A 17,239-nucleotide genomic window follows, 5' to 3' on the forward strand; every position below is an offset into this window, starting at 1 on the left:
AATCTAGCGCAAGGACCGGGCTATGGTCAATACCAATCCCCCATCCCTCCCTTTGTGTTTACCACTAATTGATTCATAAGGTCAATCTACTTCGAGGCACAGTTTGGCAAAAGCTTCTTATTATTCATTAAAAAAAATTTAACTTATACTATTCTTACTTTTTACTTCAAATAAATCACTTTTACTACTATTCAAATAAAAATTACTATATATATATATATATATATATATACCAAACATTCATTTTGTTTTTTTTTTTTTTGTTTTTTTTTTCTTTTCATTATATTAATCAATTTTTGCTACAGACAAAACAATAACCGTCCATTGCCAAATCAACCTCATGATTCTTTTGGCCGGCCAACCCATCAAGGACATTTGGACTAGTGAGAGGAGGAATAGTCTATCAATCTAGCGCAAGAATCGGACTAAGGATTGCATGTGAATGGGGCCACGTTTTCAATTGTCACAGACTTTGAAAAGTGTGTTTAAATGAACGATTTAGATCATAATAATACCAAAACAAAAGGGCGGTTGTTGCCTTGTTGGATATTAAATGAATATTAGGATGACAAATTTTTTTTCTTAATTAATTTTTCTAATCCTACTAGATGACATTGAGTAAAGATTGACTAATAATATACGTCCCAAAAGGCTTATGGTCTGTTTGGGTGTGTTTGAGGAGTGGCTTAGGGTCTGGTAATCAAAGGCATTTCCTGTGGACTTGTGGAATGAGGAACAATCTGTCAATCTAGCACAAGGACCGGGCTATGGTCAATACCAATCCCCCATCCCTCCCTTCGTGTTTACCACTAATTGATTCATAAGGTCAATCTACTTCAGGGCACGGTTTGGCAAAAGCTTCTTATTATTCATTAAAAAAAAAAAATTAACTCCTAATATTTTTACTTTTTAATTTACTTCAAATAAATCACTTTTACTTTTATTCAAATAAAAAATTACTATATATATATATATATATATATATATATATATATATATAAATTTGTATTAATCAATTTTTGCTACAGACAAAACAATAACTCTCCATTGCCAAATCAACCTCATGATTCTTTTGGCCGGCCGACCTATCAGGGACATTTGGACCAGCGGGAGGAGGAATAGTCTATCAATCTAGCCCAAGAATCGGACTAAAGACTGCATGTGAATGGGGCCACGTTTTCAATTGTCTCAGACTTTGAAAAGTGTGTTTAAATGAATGATTTAGATCATAATAATACCAAAACAAAAGGGCGGTTGTTGCCTTGTTGGGTGTTAAATGAATATTAGGATGACAATTTTTTTTTTTTTTTTTTCTAATCCTTTTAGATGACATTGACTAAAAATTGACTAATAATATACGTCCCAAAAGGCTTAGGGTCTGTTTGGGTGTGTTTGAGGAGTTTCAAAGTATATTTAACACTTAAAAATTTTGTTTAAAAAAAAAAGTATTTATTTGGTATAAAAAAAATTGAAAGAGCTTTTAAGGGTAAAAAAAAGTTCAAAATTTGTCAAAACGGACTTTCAACAAAAGCTTAAAAATAAAGGTTTTGCCAAAAAACGCTTTTTGAATTAAAAAATTTATTTCTCAAATACAATCCTAAACATACTCTTAGTTAGTAAATCCTAACACGTCAATTTGCAGAAGAATTATATCATATATACTTGAACTTTCTTTTACTTCCCAAATAAAAGTACAAATTTACAAAATGAATAAATAATTAGTACAAGTACGAATTCTTGCACCTGTTCCGAAACCGAGGGAGGCTTCAAGCTGTGAGGACAAGAATAAACATTGATAATGAAGAGCTTTCAAATACATGATAACCCTAATTAATCCTCTTCTATTTACTTGTTACTGTTAGGCGAGAAAATTTGAAGGAAATTTCAAGAAACTAGTCTCTAAAAGAGATATGTGTTGCACGTGTTCTTTAAGCTATTAAAATAGTATGTAAAAAATACATGCTATTAAACATTATATCACTTTAAAAAGTTGGTTTGTTAAAAATTTGTGTCTTACATATATCTTATGTATTATGATAGAATTTACAACACACGCACGCTCAAAAATTGATAAAACAATGTCGGAGGATTCTGCTTTCTTTCTGTTAATATTTTATTTTGTTTTGGCCCCATAACAATTTTTTTTTTTTTACTTTAAATCTCTTTTCCCATTCAAGGGCCAAAAGGAAATTACCATAATCCTCCGCCCCTTGAAAATAAACCCAACCATAATCCTCCCGTTGAATATAAACCCCAATCACCAATACCAAGAAGCAAACAAAAATGAACCACAAGGGTGGTAGAAGAATTCCTTTCATCCTAGTAGTCGCGTGTTCGAATCCGCTTGCGGTAGTAGATGCGTGAACCAGATGCTACTTTGAAGGGGCTCTACTGACTCACACCTTTGTGGGGTTGTGGTAATGGGCTCGCCTTCCTAGGCAGTAGCTATGGCTCAAACCGGACATTCCACAGCGGGTGGGAACCCCGATGGTAACGCCCAAGGTGGAAAACTATACTGGTCGCCCCTTCCCACCTTTTTAATTAGAAAAAAAAAGAAAAAAGAAGCAAACAAAAATGCACGCGTGAGATATAACGCTTAGGGATTTGTAGATGGCCCTCATGGCCCAAAGGTGTATATATATATAAATGCATGCATACTTACGTGTGAACGTAAACCTAAAGTCGTAACCGCTAACAAATCATAAAGATTTGTCGTTGTCATGCATGTACGTGATTCATCGGTCATGCTTATTTATAATACTTATTTTATATTGATTGATGTGATATATTTTTAATAATTTTTTATATTAGTCACTTAAAAATATAATTAAAATAAATTAGGTCCATCGTGTAAAATTAAAATGAATTGTTGAGTGTGAGTGCAAGGTGTAAAGAGAATTAGGGTTATCATATATGAAAGAGTAATACTGTATACCATATTTTTATCTTATTATATAACCTACAGTGCTGATATGACATACTCAATCAACCCTTTGATTTTTTATTTTTATTTTTATTTAATAATGATTAATTTAAGTATTAGTTGGAACTGTCAGTCAGTATTGTAGGATATATAGTTGTGATATAGTTTTTAGCATTACTCTATTTTAAAGCTCTTCACTATCAATAAAGAAATGTTATCTACCATATTTTTATCTCATAAGTACTATTCCATGACGTTGGGACCTCAATTTTAAATAACCCTTTATTTATTATATATTTTTTTAATAAAAACTGATAAAATTGACATATTAGTATCGTAAAATAATTATAAAATAAAAAAGTAATTTCTATATTTATTCTACTAGCCCTCGGTTCTAGAGTCACCATCTACATATATCTAATTATAATATCGCTACATCTACCTGCATCCATATATATTTAATATTATTGCAACTTATGTGCATTGCACGACACGTCCCTGCTTTAAATTTGGTCCCCCCAACCCTACGGATTTGTCAAGAATTTTCTCTCATTCTCATCATCCTTGTTACCAACAACCAAATATCTCCCGGTGATCATGGCTATAGCTGAAGATCTTCTTGTGCAGATTCTGCTATTGCTGCCGGTTGTTTCTCTACTGCGATTCAAGTGCGTCTCTAAATCCTGGTACGCTCTCATTACTCACCAAAACTTCATAGAAAAGCACCTCCTCCACAACCTCTCCACCTCCAACAACCGCGCCCGTTTTCTCGCTCACCGGCGCGATAAAACCACCGGTGATTATGTTATCTCCAGACTTTCTTATGAACCACTCCAAGTGCTTCCTCCAACACAACAACCTCTACCGCTTCCGTATTCCGGTGTCGACAAGAAGGTAGAGGTTTTTGTCGTTGGTTCTTGCAATGGTCTTGTTTGTCTCTACGATAACTATGACTTGAATGTTGTTGTATGGAACCCTGCAACCAAAGAAACAAAGGTTGTCCCCAAATCAACGGTGCCCCGCTCCCCTGCTGCCTTTCAGGCCAGCGTCAATGGTATTGGGTTTGGTTTTGATGCCAAAACTAATGACTACAAGATAATCAAGCTTCTTTGTCTCTATGACCCCGACCCAAATTTGTCGTATTATCAAACACAATTCATAGACCACAATGAGGTTTATAGCTTGAGCAACAATTCATGGAGAAAGGTGGATAGCCCCCTCTGTCACATTTTTGATGGGTTTAAAGGTATGAAGGCATACACAAATGGGATTGCTTCTTGGTGGGGATTATGTGGGTTTGAAAGCATTTTGTCGTTTGACATGAGCAAGGAGGCATTCCTAATAACACCGTTGCCAGATGAAAGAATGATAGGGGGTAGAGATGAAAATTGGAGAGAGTTTTTTGTGTTGAATGAAAAGGTTGCTCTCGCTGTTACAATCGAAGATGAAGAGCAGTCGGAGACTCGGTTTGATGTGTGGTTATTGAATGAATATGGTGTGAAGGAGTCTTGGAGTAAGCTTTTCACTCTAGGACCTCTTACGGGAATTAGAAAACCATTGGGATTTTGGAAGAATGAAACAGCGTTGTTCTTGGAAAGTAGTGATGGACAGCTGGTCGTGTACGACACATCTACCAAAGAAATATCTAATCTTCCAATTGATGGAGAACCATACTCGTTGCAGGTGATTACTTACGTAGAAACCATTGTTTCTGTCAAGGGAGGAAATGAATTTGAGGTTGAAGAACAGGGCGGTTCATGAAAATGGTTGAAGGGTCCATCTCTATATATGTTCCAGGTGTGTTTACTTGGATGGAAACCCTAGCTACTTTCTGTAAAGGGAGGAAATGAATTTGAAAAGAGGACATATGCCCTAGTTTAGAACATTTATTTTTGAGAAATGCTTATTTTTATTTTGGTATTCGTCTTACTTACATTTTCGCTAAATTTGTATGTTTTATCCATCATTAATTAACAGAAAGCAGAATCCTCTAACGTCATTGTTTTATCAAATTTTTAGTGCGCACGTGTGTCGTAAATTCTACATAATATATAAGAAGTAAGACACAAATTTCTTACGAACCAACTTCTAAAAGTGATAGAATTTTTAATAGTATATGTTTTTCACATATTTGTAAATTGCTTAAAGAACCCAACACATATCCTTCTTAGAGGCTAGTTTGTTTGAATTTCCTTCAAATTTTCTCTCCTAACAAGTAAATAGAAGAGGATTAATTAGGGTTATCATGTATTTGAAAGCTCTTCATTATCAATGTTTATTCTTGTCCTCGCAGCTTGAAGCCTCCTTCGGTTTCGGAACAGGCGCAAGAATTCGTACTTCTACTAATTATTTATTCATTTTGTAAATTTGTACTTTTATTTGGGAAATAAAAGAAAATTCAAGGAAGTATGATATAATTCTTCTACAAATTGACGTGTTACGATTTACTCACTAAGACCATGTTTAGGATTGTGTTTGAGAAATTGAGTTTTTAAGTTAAAAAAACTTTTTTTTTACAAAAGCTTTATTTTTAAGCTTTTGCTTAAAGTTATTTTTGAGCTTTTTTAACCCTTAAAAGTACTTTCAATGTTTTTTTTTTTTTACCAAATGAGTACTTTCTTTTCAAACGAATTTTTTAAATATTAATCGCACTTTAAAACCCCCAAACAGACCATAAACCTTTTGAGACGTATATCATTAGTCAATCCTTAGTTTGATGTCAATGTCATCTAATAGGATTAGAAAAAAAAAATTAACAAAAAAAAAAAAAAATTGTCATCCTAATACTCATTTAATACCCAACAACCGCCATTTTGTTTTGGTATTGTTATGATCTAAATCGTTCATTTAAACACACTTAATTTTCAAAGTCTGTGACAATTGAAAACGTGGCCCCATTCACATGCAATCCTTAGTCTGGCCCTTGCGCTAGATTGACAGATTGATCCTCGTCCCACTGGTCCAAACGTCCATGATAGGTCGGCCGGCCAAAAGAATCCTGAGGTTCATTTGGCAATGGACGCGACATTTATTGTTTTGTCTGTAGTAAAAATTGATTAATATGAAGAAGGAAAAAGAAAAAAAAAAAAAAAAAAAAAAGAATGTTTGGTATATATATATGAAGTGATTTATTTGAAATAAAAAGTAAGAATATTATGAGTTAAATTTTTTTTGATGAATATATGGTAAGAAGTTTTTGGCAAACGGTACCCTAAGGTAGACTGCCCTTATAGATCAATCAGTGGTCCGCAGAGAGGGAGCTAATTTTAATTCCTAACAATAACAAAATTTTATGGTAAAAATAAAAAACAAAAGATCAACCAACCTAACTGCAATTTTTTTTTTTTTTTTTTTGACTTTTAGTTTCTAGCTCTGTCCTCGTGGTCGGGTATGTCAACAATATATATAATTAAAGATCATTAGATGGAAAAGTCTATGCACTTGCATGCATCTTGTCTTTTTCTTGTTTGATTAGTCCGGCCTTGTCCTCCAACTAATTGTTAATACATATGGTTTATTCTTATAATTGGTGATCATGTGCTGCACATGTTAGACAATTAGCTCGATCATCTCATCAGTTTGTTGAATTTAGGGCTCCCAACTAATTAATGGCTTGTAAATGCATTTACATGGTTTATTTTAATGTTCCTATCCATTTGCTACAAACGACGTAAGTAAGTAAAAGTACGAATTCTTGTACGTACATCTGAAGGAGGCTTCAACCATTGAGGACCGATCGAGGAGACTATAGGAAATATGAATGCTATCTAGCTATGACCACGAGCAAAACAAAACATCATATGTTAAAGTCACGTGAATATTACTGGTGTGGTGTAATAACAGGCCAGGGTGAATTTTCAGCGATCAGGAAGGAGCTAGAAGAGTGAAAAAAGAGACAAATAGCTGAAATGTCACCCATCCATCGCAATTGCACGCCTCTTGCAGCACACTCAACAAGACACTTCACTGAGGTTGTCCCGTTACAAGAGTGGGAGGAGAAATTCGAATTAATAACCTCCACTTCATAGTACGTAGTCTCCAGCCGATTGTTGAAAATACATTTGTACTGCTTCTTTATTGGAGATAACATTCAATATTCAATAATTGATGTCAATAATTTGTTTATATCTTTTTTCATGTTGTCTTACAAATTTAATATATCAATTATTAGATTTATAGGGTTCATCTAAGTCTACAAATTTAATGGTTAATTTGTTAGATGATATGAGAGAAATATGGGCAAAATATTGGCACCAATCATTTCTTGTTTTATAATGAGTGAATAATATAAGAGAGATATATTACACATCTTTCTTTTAACTATTTTTTAGTAATCTCTTTTTGCAAGTCCAATGAATGTGAACTCATGAGGGTCAGACACAAATTCAATGGTGAATTCATTTATTTACTATATGGAGATGGGCTTGAAAGAATTATTTTTGATCATTTCTCCATAATATAACATGTTGATTAGACACCACTTAACACATATGCTTAAGCTTATTGGTTTGGGCTTAACTATGCTATATAAATTATTCACTCTTCTTGCATCTTAGCAATGAGGCCGGGACACAAATTTCATAAATGCACTTACAACCAATAATGGTAGACACACTCCTACTTCTTCACACCCATTTTCTCATACTTATAGGTAGCTTTTAAAACTACTATTGGATTAAAATTCAAAAAAATATCAATTCCAAATCCAATCATGGTTTTAAAAACCAGATATGAAAGTGAGAAAATGAGTACAAAAAGGTGGGAGTATGTGTAATTATTACTTTGAGGGTAATTTCAAAATGTGTTGAAGTTTAGAGGAGTTTCTTGAAGTTTCACTTTTTTTTTTTTTTTTTTTTGGTGAATATAAATGAAGAATGGTTTTTTCAATTTTGAGAAATTTGTTGGAAGTCGATCTATTTCATTCTAATTAGAACATTTTTATAGGTAGGGGTATTTTGAGAAAATGTTCATCGACAACCCAATCTAACATTGACGACCGTACCTTATTGGAAGTGCTTTGCTTTGAGGATCTTAGTACAGAGAGGAGGATTCTAGATAGTATGCGAGCATTGTTTCCCTACTAAGGCTTTATTAAAACATTCCACATCACACTCATAAAAAAAAAAAAAAAAAAACATTCCACATCACAAAAACTCATCCTACCTTGACTTTTGGAAATGCCAATTTTCTCCCACCTAATTCAATGAATTTTCGAGTCTTGCTCATAATGGCACCACCAATATCGCTGCTTCATGACATTTATCTCCCTAAGTAAGGTCTTCGGATAATCCACAAGCTTTCTAGTTGGCTATAAATATGTACATAATAAGAAATTCAAAAAAGAACTTGGTATCTCCTTTGAATTATGCTTGACGACAGTCATTTATGTTATCATATATTTCTAGTAAAATCTTTAGCAATATCTTTAAAAAGCTACATTTAGGGGCGTAAAAAAGTCATTATCGCCAAGGGGATGGTATATAAAATTATATTTTCATAAATGACTTTAAATTTTTCTAGGGTTGTACCTAGATTTACTCGATTATAGTAGGTGAACCAATACTAGATATTGATGTTGATTTTAAAGGAAATATAAATGGTGTGTGTAGGGGTGCAAAGGCGGTTACGGTTAGCGGTTAGTGGCAATAACCGCTAACCGTAACCGCCTTAGCGGTTAGTAGATTTTACTAACCGCAACCGCTAACCGCCTAGCGGTTAACGGTTAGCGGTTAACCGCCGGTTAGCGGTTAGCGAAATAGATAACCGCCCGCTAACCGCTTTTTTAAAATTGGGCTTTTTGGGCTTTCTGTAGGGCTTTTTGGGCTTTTTTTTACCCTCATTTTTTTTTTCTTGTATTTTTAATATCCTCTTGGGCCCAATTGCTATAAAAAGAGTCCATATTGAAAAATCAAAAATATTTGACCCAAAATTTACATTTACTTGTACTTTAAAAAAATTTCCTTAAATATTAAATCATAACCGGTTAATTATTTAAATTCTTATCATTTTTACTTATAATCTTTTTTCTTTGAATTGAACTTAATATCTAATGGTAAATGGTAATGTTCAAACTCCTAAATCCTAAATTCCTAAAGTATCTAATAATGCTTTAATTAAATTGTAGACTTGTAGTTATAAGTAACATATTGTTTAATTCAATTGAATCAATTGTGATTATCATTGTACATGAATCATATGATTAACTTGTAGACTTATGACTTATGAGTTATGTCATATTATATATGTATTATTTATTATTATATAATCATATGATTTAATGATCAAGTCATCATGTGATATAATCATATCAATTATAGTGATAATATATAAATTACTAAAATTATAATGATAATACATTAATACTTAAATTGTGTTTATAAGTAACACATTGGTCATTGTTTAATCCAATGTCAATTACTTAATTTGATATTATACGAATCATATCATCATTGTACATTAATAATATGATTCACTTAAAGTCTTGAATAAAGTATTTGAATTGTCATTAAATCATATGATTAAGTATTGATATTATACATTTATATTATTCATATACATATGTAGACTTATATAGACTTAAAAGTTTATAACAAACATTAGAAATAAGTCTCTAGATATTTAATTGTTGTATTAGTATGAATTGGTATACTTATGAGTTATGTCATATTATATATGTATAATTTGTTATTATATAATCAAATGATTTAATGATCAATCTCATATGATATAATCATATAAATTATAGTGATAATATATTAATACTCAAATTGTGATTTAATTATTTTTTTTTAAAAAATTGTGATTTAAAGATCAAGTGATTATATGATATAATCATATAAATTATAGTGATAATATATTAATACTCAAATTGTGATTTAATTATTTTTTTAAAAAAAATTGTGATTTAATGATCAAGTAATTATGTTATATGTATAAATATTTTTATAATTATAATTATAAAAATTTATTATATAAAAAAGCGGTTAGCGGTTAGCGGTTACGGTTAGTAGACCCAATAACCGCTAACCGCTAACCGCTAGGCGGTTATAGCGGTTAGGCGGTTAGCGGTTAATGCGGTTAGACGGTTAGACGGTTAGGCGGTTGGCGGTTATAGCGGTTAGCGGTTAGCGGGCGGTTTTTAACCGCCCGCCTTTGCACCCCTAGGTGTGTGTGACCTCGCACAAAATAAATAGGAAAAATTCACTTTACTCCTGAAATTTGAGGTATTTTTCAATATGAATCCTATTATTCAAAAATTTGCAATGTACCCCCTAGTGTTTCAAAAATTTGCAATTGGAACCATCCGTTACTAATTTCCGTCTAAGAGCCCGTTTGGGAGTGCGATTTTAAAAATTGTGTTTTTAAAAATTGCATTTTTAAAATCGCTACTTTTTAAAATCGCATAGGCGTTTGGTAAAACATGCTAAAAAGTATTTTTTTTTATCAATTGAGTGTTTGGATAACATTAGCATATAATTGCGGTTTCATGACTAAATTACCAATAAGGACATTTCATTATAACAGTAAAATAACTAACATTGTCTATAAGCCTCCATTTTTAACACATATGCAAACAAAAGTATGACTTATAATTTGACATTAACTTTGAGTTTTCTACTTAGGCAATTATATATTACTACATTACTTGTTTCTATATGCTTTTTTATTTTTGTATTTTTTTTTCTTGAAATATATTCCAAACAAACATATAATAAAAAATAAAAGAACAAACCATCAAATTAAACTAATAATGAGAAAATTTTTTTTTAAAAAAAATCACAAATTATCACTGTTTATTACCCATTAAAAAATATATAAAAAAAATATCACAAACTACTAGAGTGCAATACCCATTAAAAAATAAAAATAAAAATCCATCACAAATTGTTACTCTACAGTTCCTTTTTTTTTTTTTTTAAAAAAAAGCCATAGAAAATCGTCACTGTGCACATCACAATGCAATGCACAGTGACCTGAGAAAAATCATCATCTTGGTCACTGTACAGTATATATATATATATTTTTAAAGAAAAAGCCTCACACGGTTATTGTACACGCATTATCACATTACTGTGCGTGTACAGTAATCTATCACTGCATACTATGATGGATTGCAGATTACTATGCATGCACGGTAATCTAAATAAAATTTTGAAAAAAAAAAAAAATCACAACTTTACTTTGTAGAAATGGTCGAAGAACATAAACGCATATATAAAAAAGCACAGTAATCATACAAACCACATAAAATAACACCGAATACCAAACAGTGAAAAGTTTTACAAAAGCAAAGGAGTTATATGGAGAGAAATAAAATATTAAGGTAAGATTATTATCTCGAAGAGGGGAGGAGAGATGGACAACAACGATGCACATTGCTACAGGGCAGAGAAAGGATGAACGAAATAGAGAGGATGAAGGAAAAAAAAAAAAAAAAGAGAGAAAAGAATGGTTTTAATATATTTTAGGTGGGTATTCTTGGCATTTTTTTCATTCCCGTTAAAAAAATGTAACTATTGTGCCAAATATCTTTTTAATATAAATCGTGATTTTGTTTTAAATTTGCACTTTTTTAAATAAGTACCCTCTAATCAGCTTATGGAAATCGTAAATTTTTTTGCAATTTTAAAATATGCGTTTTTAGAATCGCAATCCCAAACACCCTAAAATTGCGATTTGGTTTAAAATCGCAGATTATTTTTTAAAAAACACACTCTCAAACACACCCTAAGTAAACAAAAATTATCCCACGTACGTCTCAAGTGAAAACAATATGCTAAAACTTCCAATTTTTCCCCTCAGTAAAACCCAACTCATTTTGCAAAACAAAACACGTCAACCCCCAACCCCACTTAATTTACTCCATCTCCTTCTCCTTTTCACTCCAACACCCACTCCAATAGACACGATCTTTTGAACCCATAGAACCAACAGGTTCTCTTTTGTTTTGTTTATTCAAGTAGCAAATTGTGATCCCCTTGTTTATTGTTCGTGGTCCACTTGTTTTTCTATCTCACATGCACCCACACGTCACACACATGACAACAACAAGCCGACAGTTTTGGTGAAATTGTTCGTGGTCCCCTTGCGTGGAGAAATTCTACGGCACACAACTTGCTTACATAAATTTGGCTTTTTTAGAGGAATATAAGTCCCAATTTTTCTTCTAATTTTTGATCATCTACTTTAGGGTTTTGTGTAAAAATGGGGATTTTGGAGGAATATTGTTTAGGGTTCTTGTCAATTGTTTAGGGTTAACCATTGTAACTTTTTATAAAACAAGAAATGATTTGTATTTTATTATAAAAAAGAATAATCATTCTATTGCAAATTCTTATATTCATGATAAGACCATTTTTTATTTCTAAATAATCATCGTTCTAGTACAATAGATATAACTATGTGCCGTTTCTTCATTCCATACAATATAAAGCAAAACAAAAAGTAATCGTCCATTATTGGGTTTTTGTTTGTGTTTTATTTTATTTGTAATAGTCCTTTTCCCCCTTTCCTCTTATTGATTTTTTTTTTTAGTTTTTTTTTCCGAAAAGCTCAATCTCATACCATTGCTAGGCAACCTAGGCAAATCGAGTATCTCTGGCAGTAGTATGTATTTTACTTATTCAAAATTTATTTTTTTATATTTTAGCTATTCAGGAAATAAAGTGTCAATTCAAAATATTGTAAGGGGTAAAGATGTAAAGTGTATTTTATAGAGTCAAGTGTCAATGTCAGATACTTTGAGAAGTAAAATATTATTTTTTAAACATTAAAATTAAAAATGCAAATGAATGAAAAGTTATTGAGATTAAAAATGCAAATGAATGAAAAGTTAGGGGATAAATTGTATTTTTTCAAAAAAAATAAAAATAAAAATAACATGCCACTTTATTTATTTACGTAGAAAAAACCCCACCACAACAACTTGTTGGCACAGCTCTGTTTGAAGTTGGTTCCCCTGTTCCCTTTGTCAAACCTCAAAGGCTCAAACACCAATCATCAAACCTCGGATTTCTCATCCGTGTTTGCTGTGCAGAATTTAGATCAAGAATTTTCTCTCACTCCCATCATCCTTGTTATCAACAACCAAAGATTATCACCCGGTGATCATGGCTATACCTGAAGATGTTCTGGTGCAGATTCTGCTATGGCTGCCTGTCGTTTCTCTACTGCGATTCAAGTGCGTCTCTAAATCCTGGTACGCTCTCATTACCCACCAAAACTTCACAGAAAAGCACCTCCTCCGCAACCTCTCCACCCCCAACAACAACAACAACAACAACACCGCCCGTTTTCTCGCTCACCGGCGCGACAAAACCACCGGCGATTACGTTGTCTCCAGCCTTTCTTATGAACCACTCCAAGTCCTTCCTCCGACACAACAACCTCTACCGTCGCCGTATTCCGGGATCGACAAGAAGGTGGAGGTTTTCGTGGTGGGTTCTTGCAACAGTGTCGTTTGTCTGTACGACAACTATGATTTGAATATTGTTCTCTGGAACCCTGCAACCAAAGAAACAAAGGTTGTTCCCAAATCAACCCTCCCCCGCTTCCCTGCTTTCTTCCAAGCCAGCACCAATGGCATTGGATTTGGGTTTGATGCCAGAACCAACGACTACAAGATAATCAAGCTTCTTTGTCTCTCTGATCCCGACCCCAAATTGTCGTAGTTTCAGATTGATTTCATAGACCAAAACGAGATTTATAGCTTGAGCACCAATTCTTGGAGAAAGGTGGACAACCCCCCCTGCATAATTTTTGATGGGTTTAAAGGTATGAAGGCATACACAAATGGGATTGCTTCTTGGTGGGGATTATGTGGGTGGGAGAGTATTTTGTCGTTTGACATGAGCAGTGAGGCATTTCTAGCAACACCGCTGCCAAATGAAAGAATCATAGGGCGAAAGAGTGAAAATTGGAGAGAGTTTTTTGTGATGAATGAAAAGGTTGTACTGGCTGTTGGTGTGTTGAATGAAGATCAGCTGGAGCTTGGGTTTGATGTGTGGTTGTTGAATGAATATGGTGTGAAGGAGTCTTGGGCTAAGCTCTTCACTCTTGGACCTTTTACAGGAATCAGAAAACCATTGGGATTTTGGAAGAATGAGATTGCATTGTTCTTGGAAAGTAGTGGTGGACGGCTGGTCGTGTATGATTCCTCTACCAAAGAAATGGTTGATCTTCAAATTGATGGAGAGCCATTGTCGTTGCAGGTGATTACTTATATGGAGACCCTGGTCTCTGTAAGGGAGGAAATCAGGAAGTGGGATTTGAAAGCAGGACACACTTACATGGATGCCCTAGTTTAGAGTTTTATTTATTGTTATCAAATGATGCCTCTCTTATATATAAACCTTATCCCTGTAAATTTTCTATTATAAAGGAACCCATAAGAACAAATAAGGGTTCTAGGACATAAATCTGATTTGTAGCTTATTCATATAAATATGTTTTATTAGACTGAGTTGTGTGAATTAGCTACTTATGTTCTTTTATATTGTCTTGTACAAAGAAGCAGAGAAAAGAAGAGGAAATTAGATAAACAAGAAGCAACACTAGCAAACGCAGTAACTAGTAATAAGGATATGGAAAAGCTAACCCATTTAATATTCTGCATTATAAATAGGTCTACTATCTAGAATAATATACTCTTTATTTCAAATTACATAGATATAATTTAAAGTTGATAGATTTAACAGTGTACATGATATCAATATTGACACGTCTTTTAAAATATTTAAATAATTAATCATGTGCATTGTTAGATGCACTAACTTTAAATCTAAAGTAAGAATTATCAATTTCAATGGAGATGATCCATATACCATATTCCATCCTACAGGAATTAATCATAATTACTCATTACTCACGACATTATAATTTTTTTTTTTCCTTAAATTCTTGGTTGGAATATGTTCATCCCTGCCCAATTAAATTTATTACTTGACGAGCAGAGAAAACATCATTTCACGTGAATATTTGCTAATCAAGATTACATTGAAGGACACAGAGCAATTAACATGGCATCTACACTACTGGTGTGGTGTAATAACAGGGTGAATTTGCAGAGAGGAAGGAGAAGAGTGAAAAAAGAGACAAATGGCTGAAATGTCATCCATCGCAATTGCACTCCTCTTGCGCTTCCATGCACGGGCAGCACACTCAACAAGACGCTTCGCTGAGGTTGTCCTGTCCGGTGTTGAAGACACAATTTGTACTGCTTCTTGATTGGAGACAACATCCCACACCTAATGGAGAAAAAAGCACTCAAGTGTTTGTTCACGTTGCATAATAACAAAATGTTTCCAGCAGAAATGAAATCATCCAAGCTAGGAGTATATAGATTGGTAGCTAAAACTGTGAATTCACCCTTATTTGCTTCAGTTTTCAAGAATCACGACACAACCATTACAATGGTGTAATTGCTGACAAAATTATTCATAGATTTTCTATCAAGAAATGGTGAGTGCACTTATAAGTGTTGAGTCATACATTGAGAAAATATAAAAGAAAATAGTATTTAATATACTTAAATGGACCTTAGTCCATTAGTTTAGGCTTCTGGACTAGAGTTGTATTCAACTATGTATATTAATGTATTCTTAGTAAAAAAAAACTTCATAACTGCTTTATCTCCCAACAAGTGATATCAGAACCATGGTTAGCTTCTTGGGAAGGGTGTCTGAATGCGTCGGGTTTGGAATTGTGTCTGCATCCGCAACTCTTGATGCGAGACATTCTTGAAAATGTAAGAAGACTCACAAGCAAGGGGGAGTTGGGTCAATGTGAAGAGACTTACAAGTAGGGAGAAGATTGTTGTGAGTACACTTGTGAGTGTTGAGTCTCACATTGGGAAAATATAAAATAAAAGAGTATTTAATACACCTAAGTGGATCTTAGCCCATGAGCTTAGGCTTTTTGGCTAAAATTGTGTTCAACTATGTATAGTGCTCTAGGTGATATATCATAAGAAAGGGCCAATGCCAAACTAAGGATGACAACAATAACAGCTTTAAGATTATCCTCTTTTTAAAGCAACTTTAAATCTACTAGGATTATAGTGCATACCCCATCAGTTGCCAGCACGACGAATTGGTCTCTGCTGGTTATATTCCTTTGTGTCACTTCCGGCACAGAAATTAGTCCGAAGCCCTTTACACAGTAATCTCCAAAGGCTCTAGACATTGCCAGTCCAGGTGATTCCTCATCTGGCAGCCAGACCCTATGCACCCCTGGCTCGTCATCTAAACTGAAGACTCTCCCTCTACACTGAATTATCCTCTCAGCTTCCTCTGCAACCAAAATCAACACAGACGTTAGACACCATTAAAGGGAAATGAATGACAGAAGTTTTGACGACTGTGACGGAATTTTAGAGGAGATTAAATAGTTTTTGAACAATTGCTTATGTTTGTCCTTTGAGAATTAGTTATATCGATTTTCTTGTTCTTTTTGCTCTTTCTAGCTAGGTACTTCCTCTTGTATACTTTGTGTGTACATAAGGGTGCCTTTACGTTTTTAATATATTTGTCGGATTACTTTTAAAAAAAAAAAAAAAAATTGTTTCCACACACGCAAAGGGAAATATAGAGAGAGAGAGAGAGACTAACGAGGTAAATTGGGCTTGAAGTCAACAGTAAGCTGAACTGGAAGTCTGGAACCAGGCTTCCATCATCTGAAGTGGTAGCCAATACAGCACGAGAGTCACCAACATTTGCAACAACAAAGAATTCACCCTGGAAAAATGAAAATGTCTAGTTAATCCTGATAAAATTTTATTAATAACATAAGTAATTCTTTACTAGAATATTCAATCAATGGCATTGGGGCGTCCCCAAATTCCAGAAGGAAATCAAGTCGAAATGATTACATTTAAGTCAGTTTTCCCAGTCTATCCCCCCACGAGTCACTCCCTCTTCCTACTAAAGACTTTATCTGAACCAATAACTGATAACAAAGAGAGTTCACCTAAATTTTCATCAGAAGTAGGAATCTCAATTACCTGTCTAACAATTGTGAGGGCAGTTGTTCCGCTATTGAATGTATCGATTTTACGATGTTGCTCGAGTTCTTGATCAATGGCAGCACAAGTCTTTAGGTAGGAATGCTTCCATATATTAAACCAATGATGCTTTTTAACAGATTCCAAGTCACATTCTGGGTCAAGAGAAGTTTGAGCAACTGTATCCTGCCAATTGCATAGTAAAGATGGTGGCATCGATTCTCTGACCATTTTAGCCACAAAATGGCCCCATGACCCATGCCCATCAAAAATCCCACAAAATAATATTCTCAAATACGTTTTGAGAATATTAGCTT

The 17,239-nt window shown here is 33.6% G+C and overlaps 3 protein-coding genes and 1 pseudogene across 3 annotated transcripts; 3 read left to right on the forward strand and 1 right to left on the reverse strand.

Moving 5' to 3' along the window:
* The first annotated feature begins 3,502 nt into the window (after positions 1 to 3,502).
* LOC132168581 (F-box/kelch-repeat protein At3g06240-like) lies at positions 3,503 to 4,715 on the forward strand. Its single transcript, XM_059579577.1, has one exon. It carries the CDS (start codon positions 3,521 to 3,523, stop codon positions 4,682 to 4,684), a length of 1,164 nt encoding a protein of 387 aa, XP_059435560.1. The 5' UTR covers positions 3,503 to 3,520; the 3' UTR covers positions 4,685 to 4,715.
* Positions 4,716 to 13,032: 8,317 nt separating this feature from the next.
* On the forward strand, positions 13,033 to 13,593 carry LOC132168583 (F-box/kelch-repeat protein At3g23880-like). Its single transcript, XM_059579579.1, has one exon. The coding sequence runs from the start codon at positions 13,033 to 13,035 to the stop codon at positions 13,591 to 13,593; it is 561 nt and encodes a 186-aa protein (XP_059435562.1).
* A 105-nt stretch (positions 13,594 to 13,698) lies between these two features.
* LOC132168585 (F-box protein CPR1-like) lies at positions 13,699 to 14,229 on the forward strand. Its single transcript, XM_059579582.1, has one exon. It carries the CDS (start codon positions 13,699 to 13,701, stop codon positions 14,227 to 14,229), a length of 531 nt encoding a protein of 176 aa, XP_059435565.1.
* A 639-nt stretch (positions 14,230 to 14,868) lies between these two features.
* Positions 14,869 to 17,204, reverse strand: LOC132171803 (probable protein phosphatase 2C 73; annotated as a pseudogene).
* Positions 17,205 to 17,239: the final 35 nt, after the last annotated feature.

The sequence above is a fragment of the Corylus avellana genome, chromosome ca2 (assembly GCF_901000735.1).
Source record: "Corylus avellana chromosome ca2, CavTom2PMs-1.0".
NCBI lineage: Eukaryota > Viridiplantae > Streptophyta > Magnoliopsida > Fagales > Betulaceae > Corylus > Corylus avellana.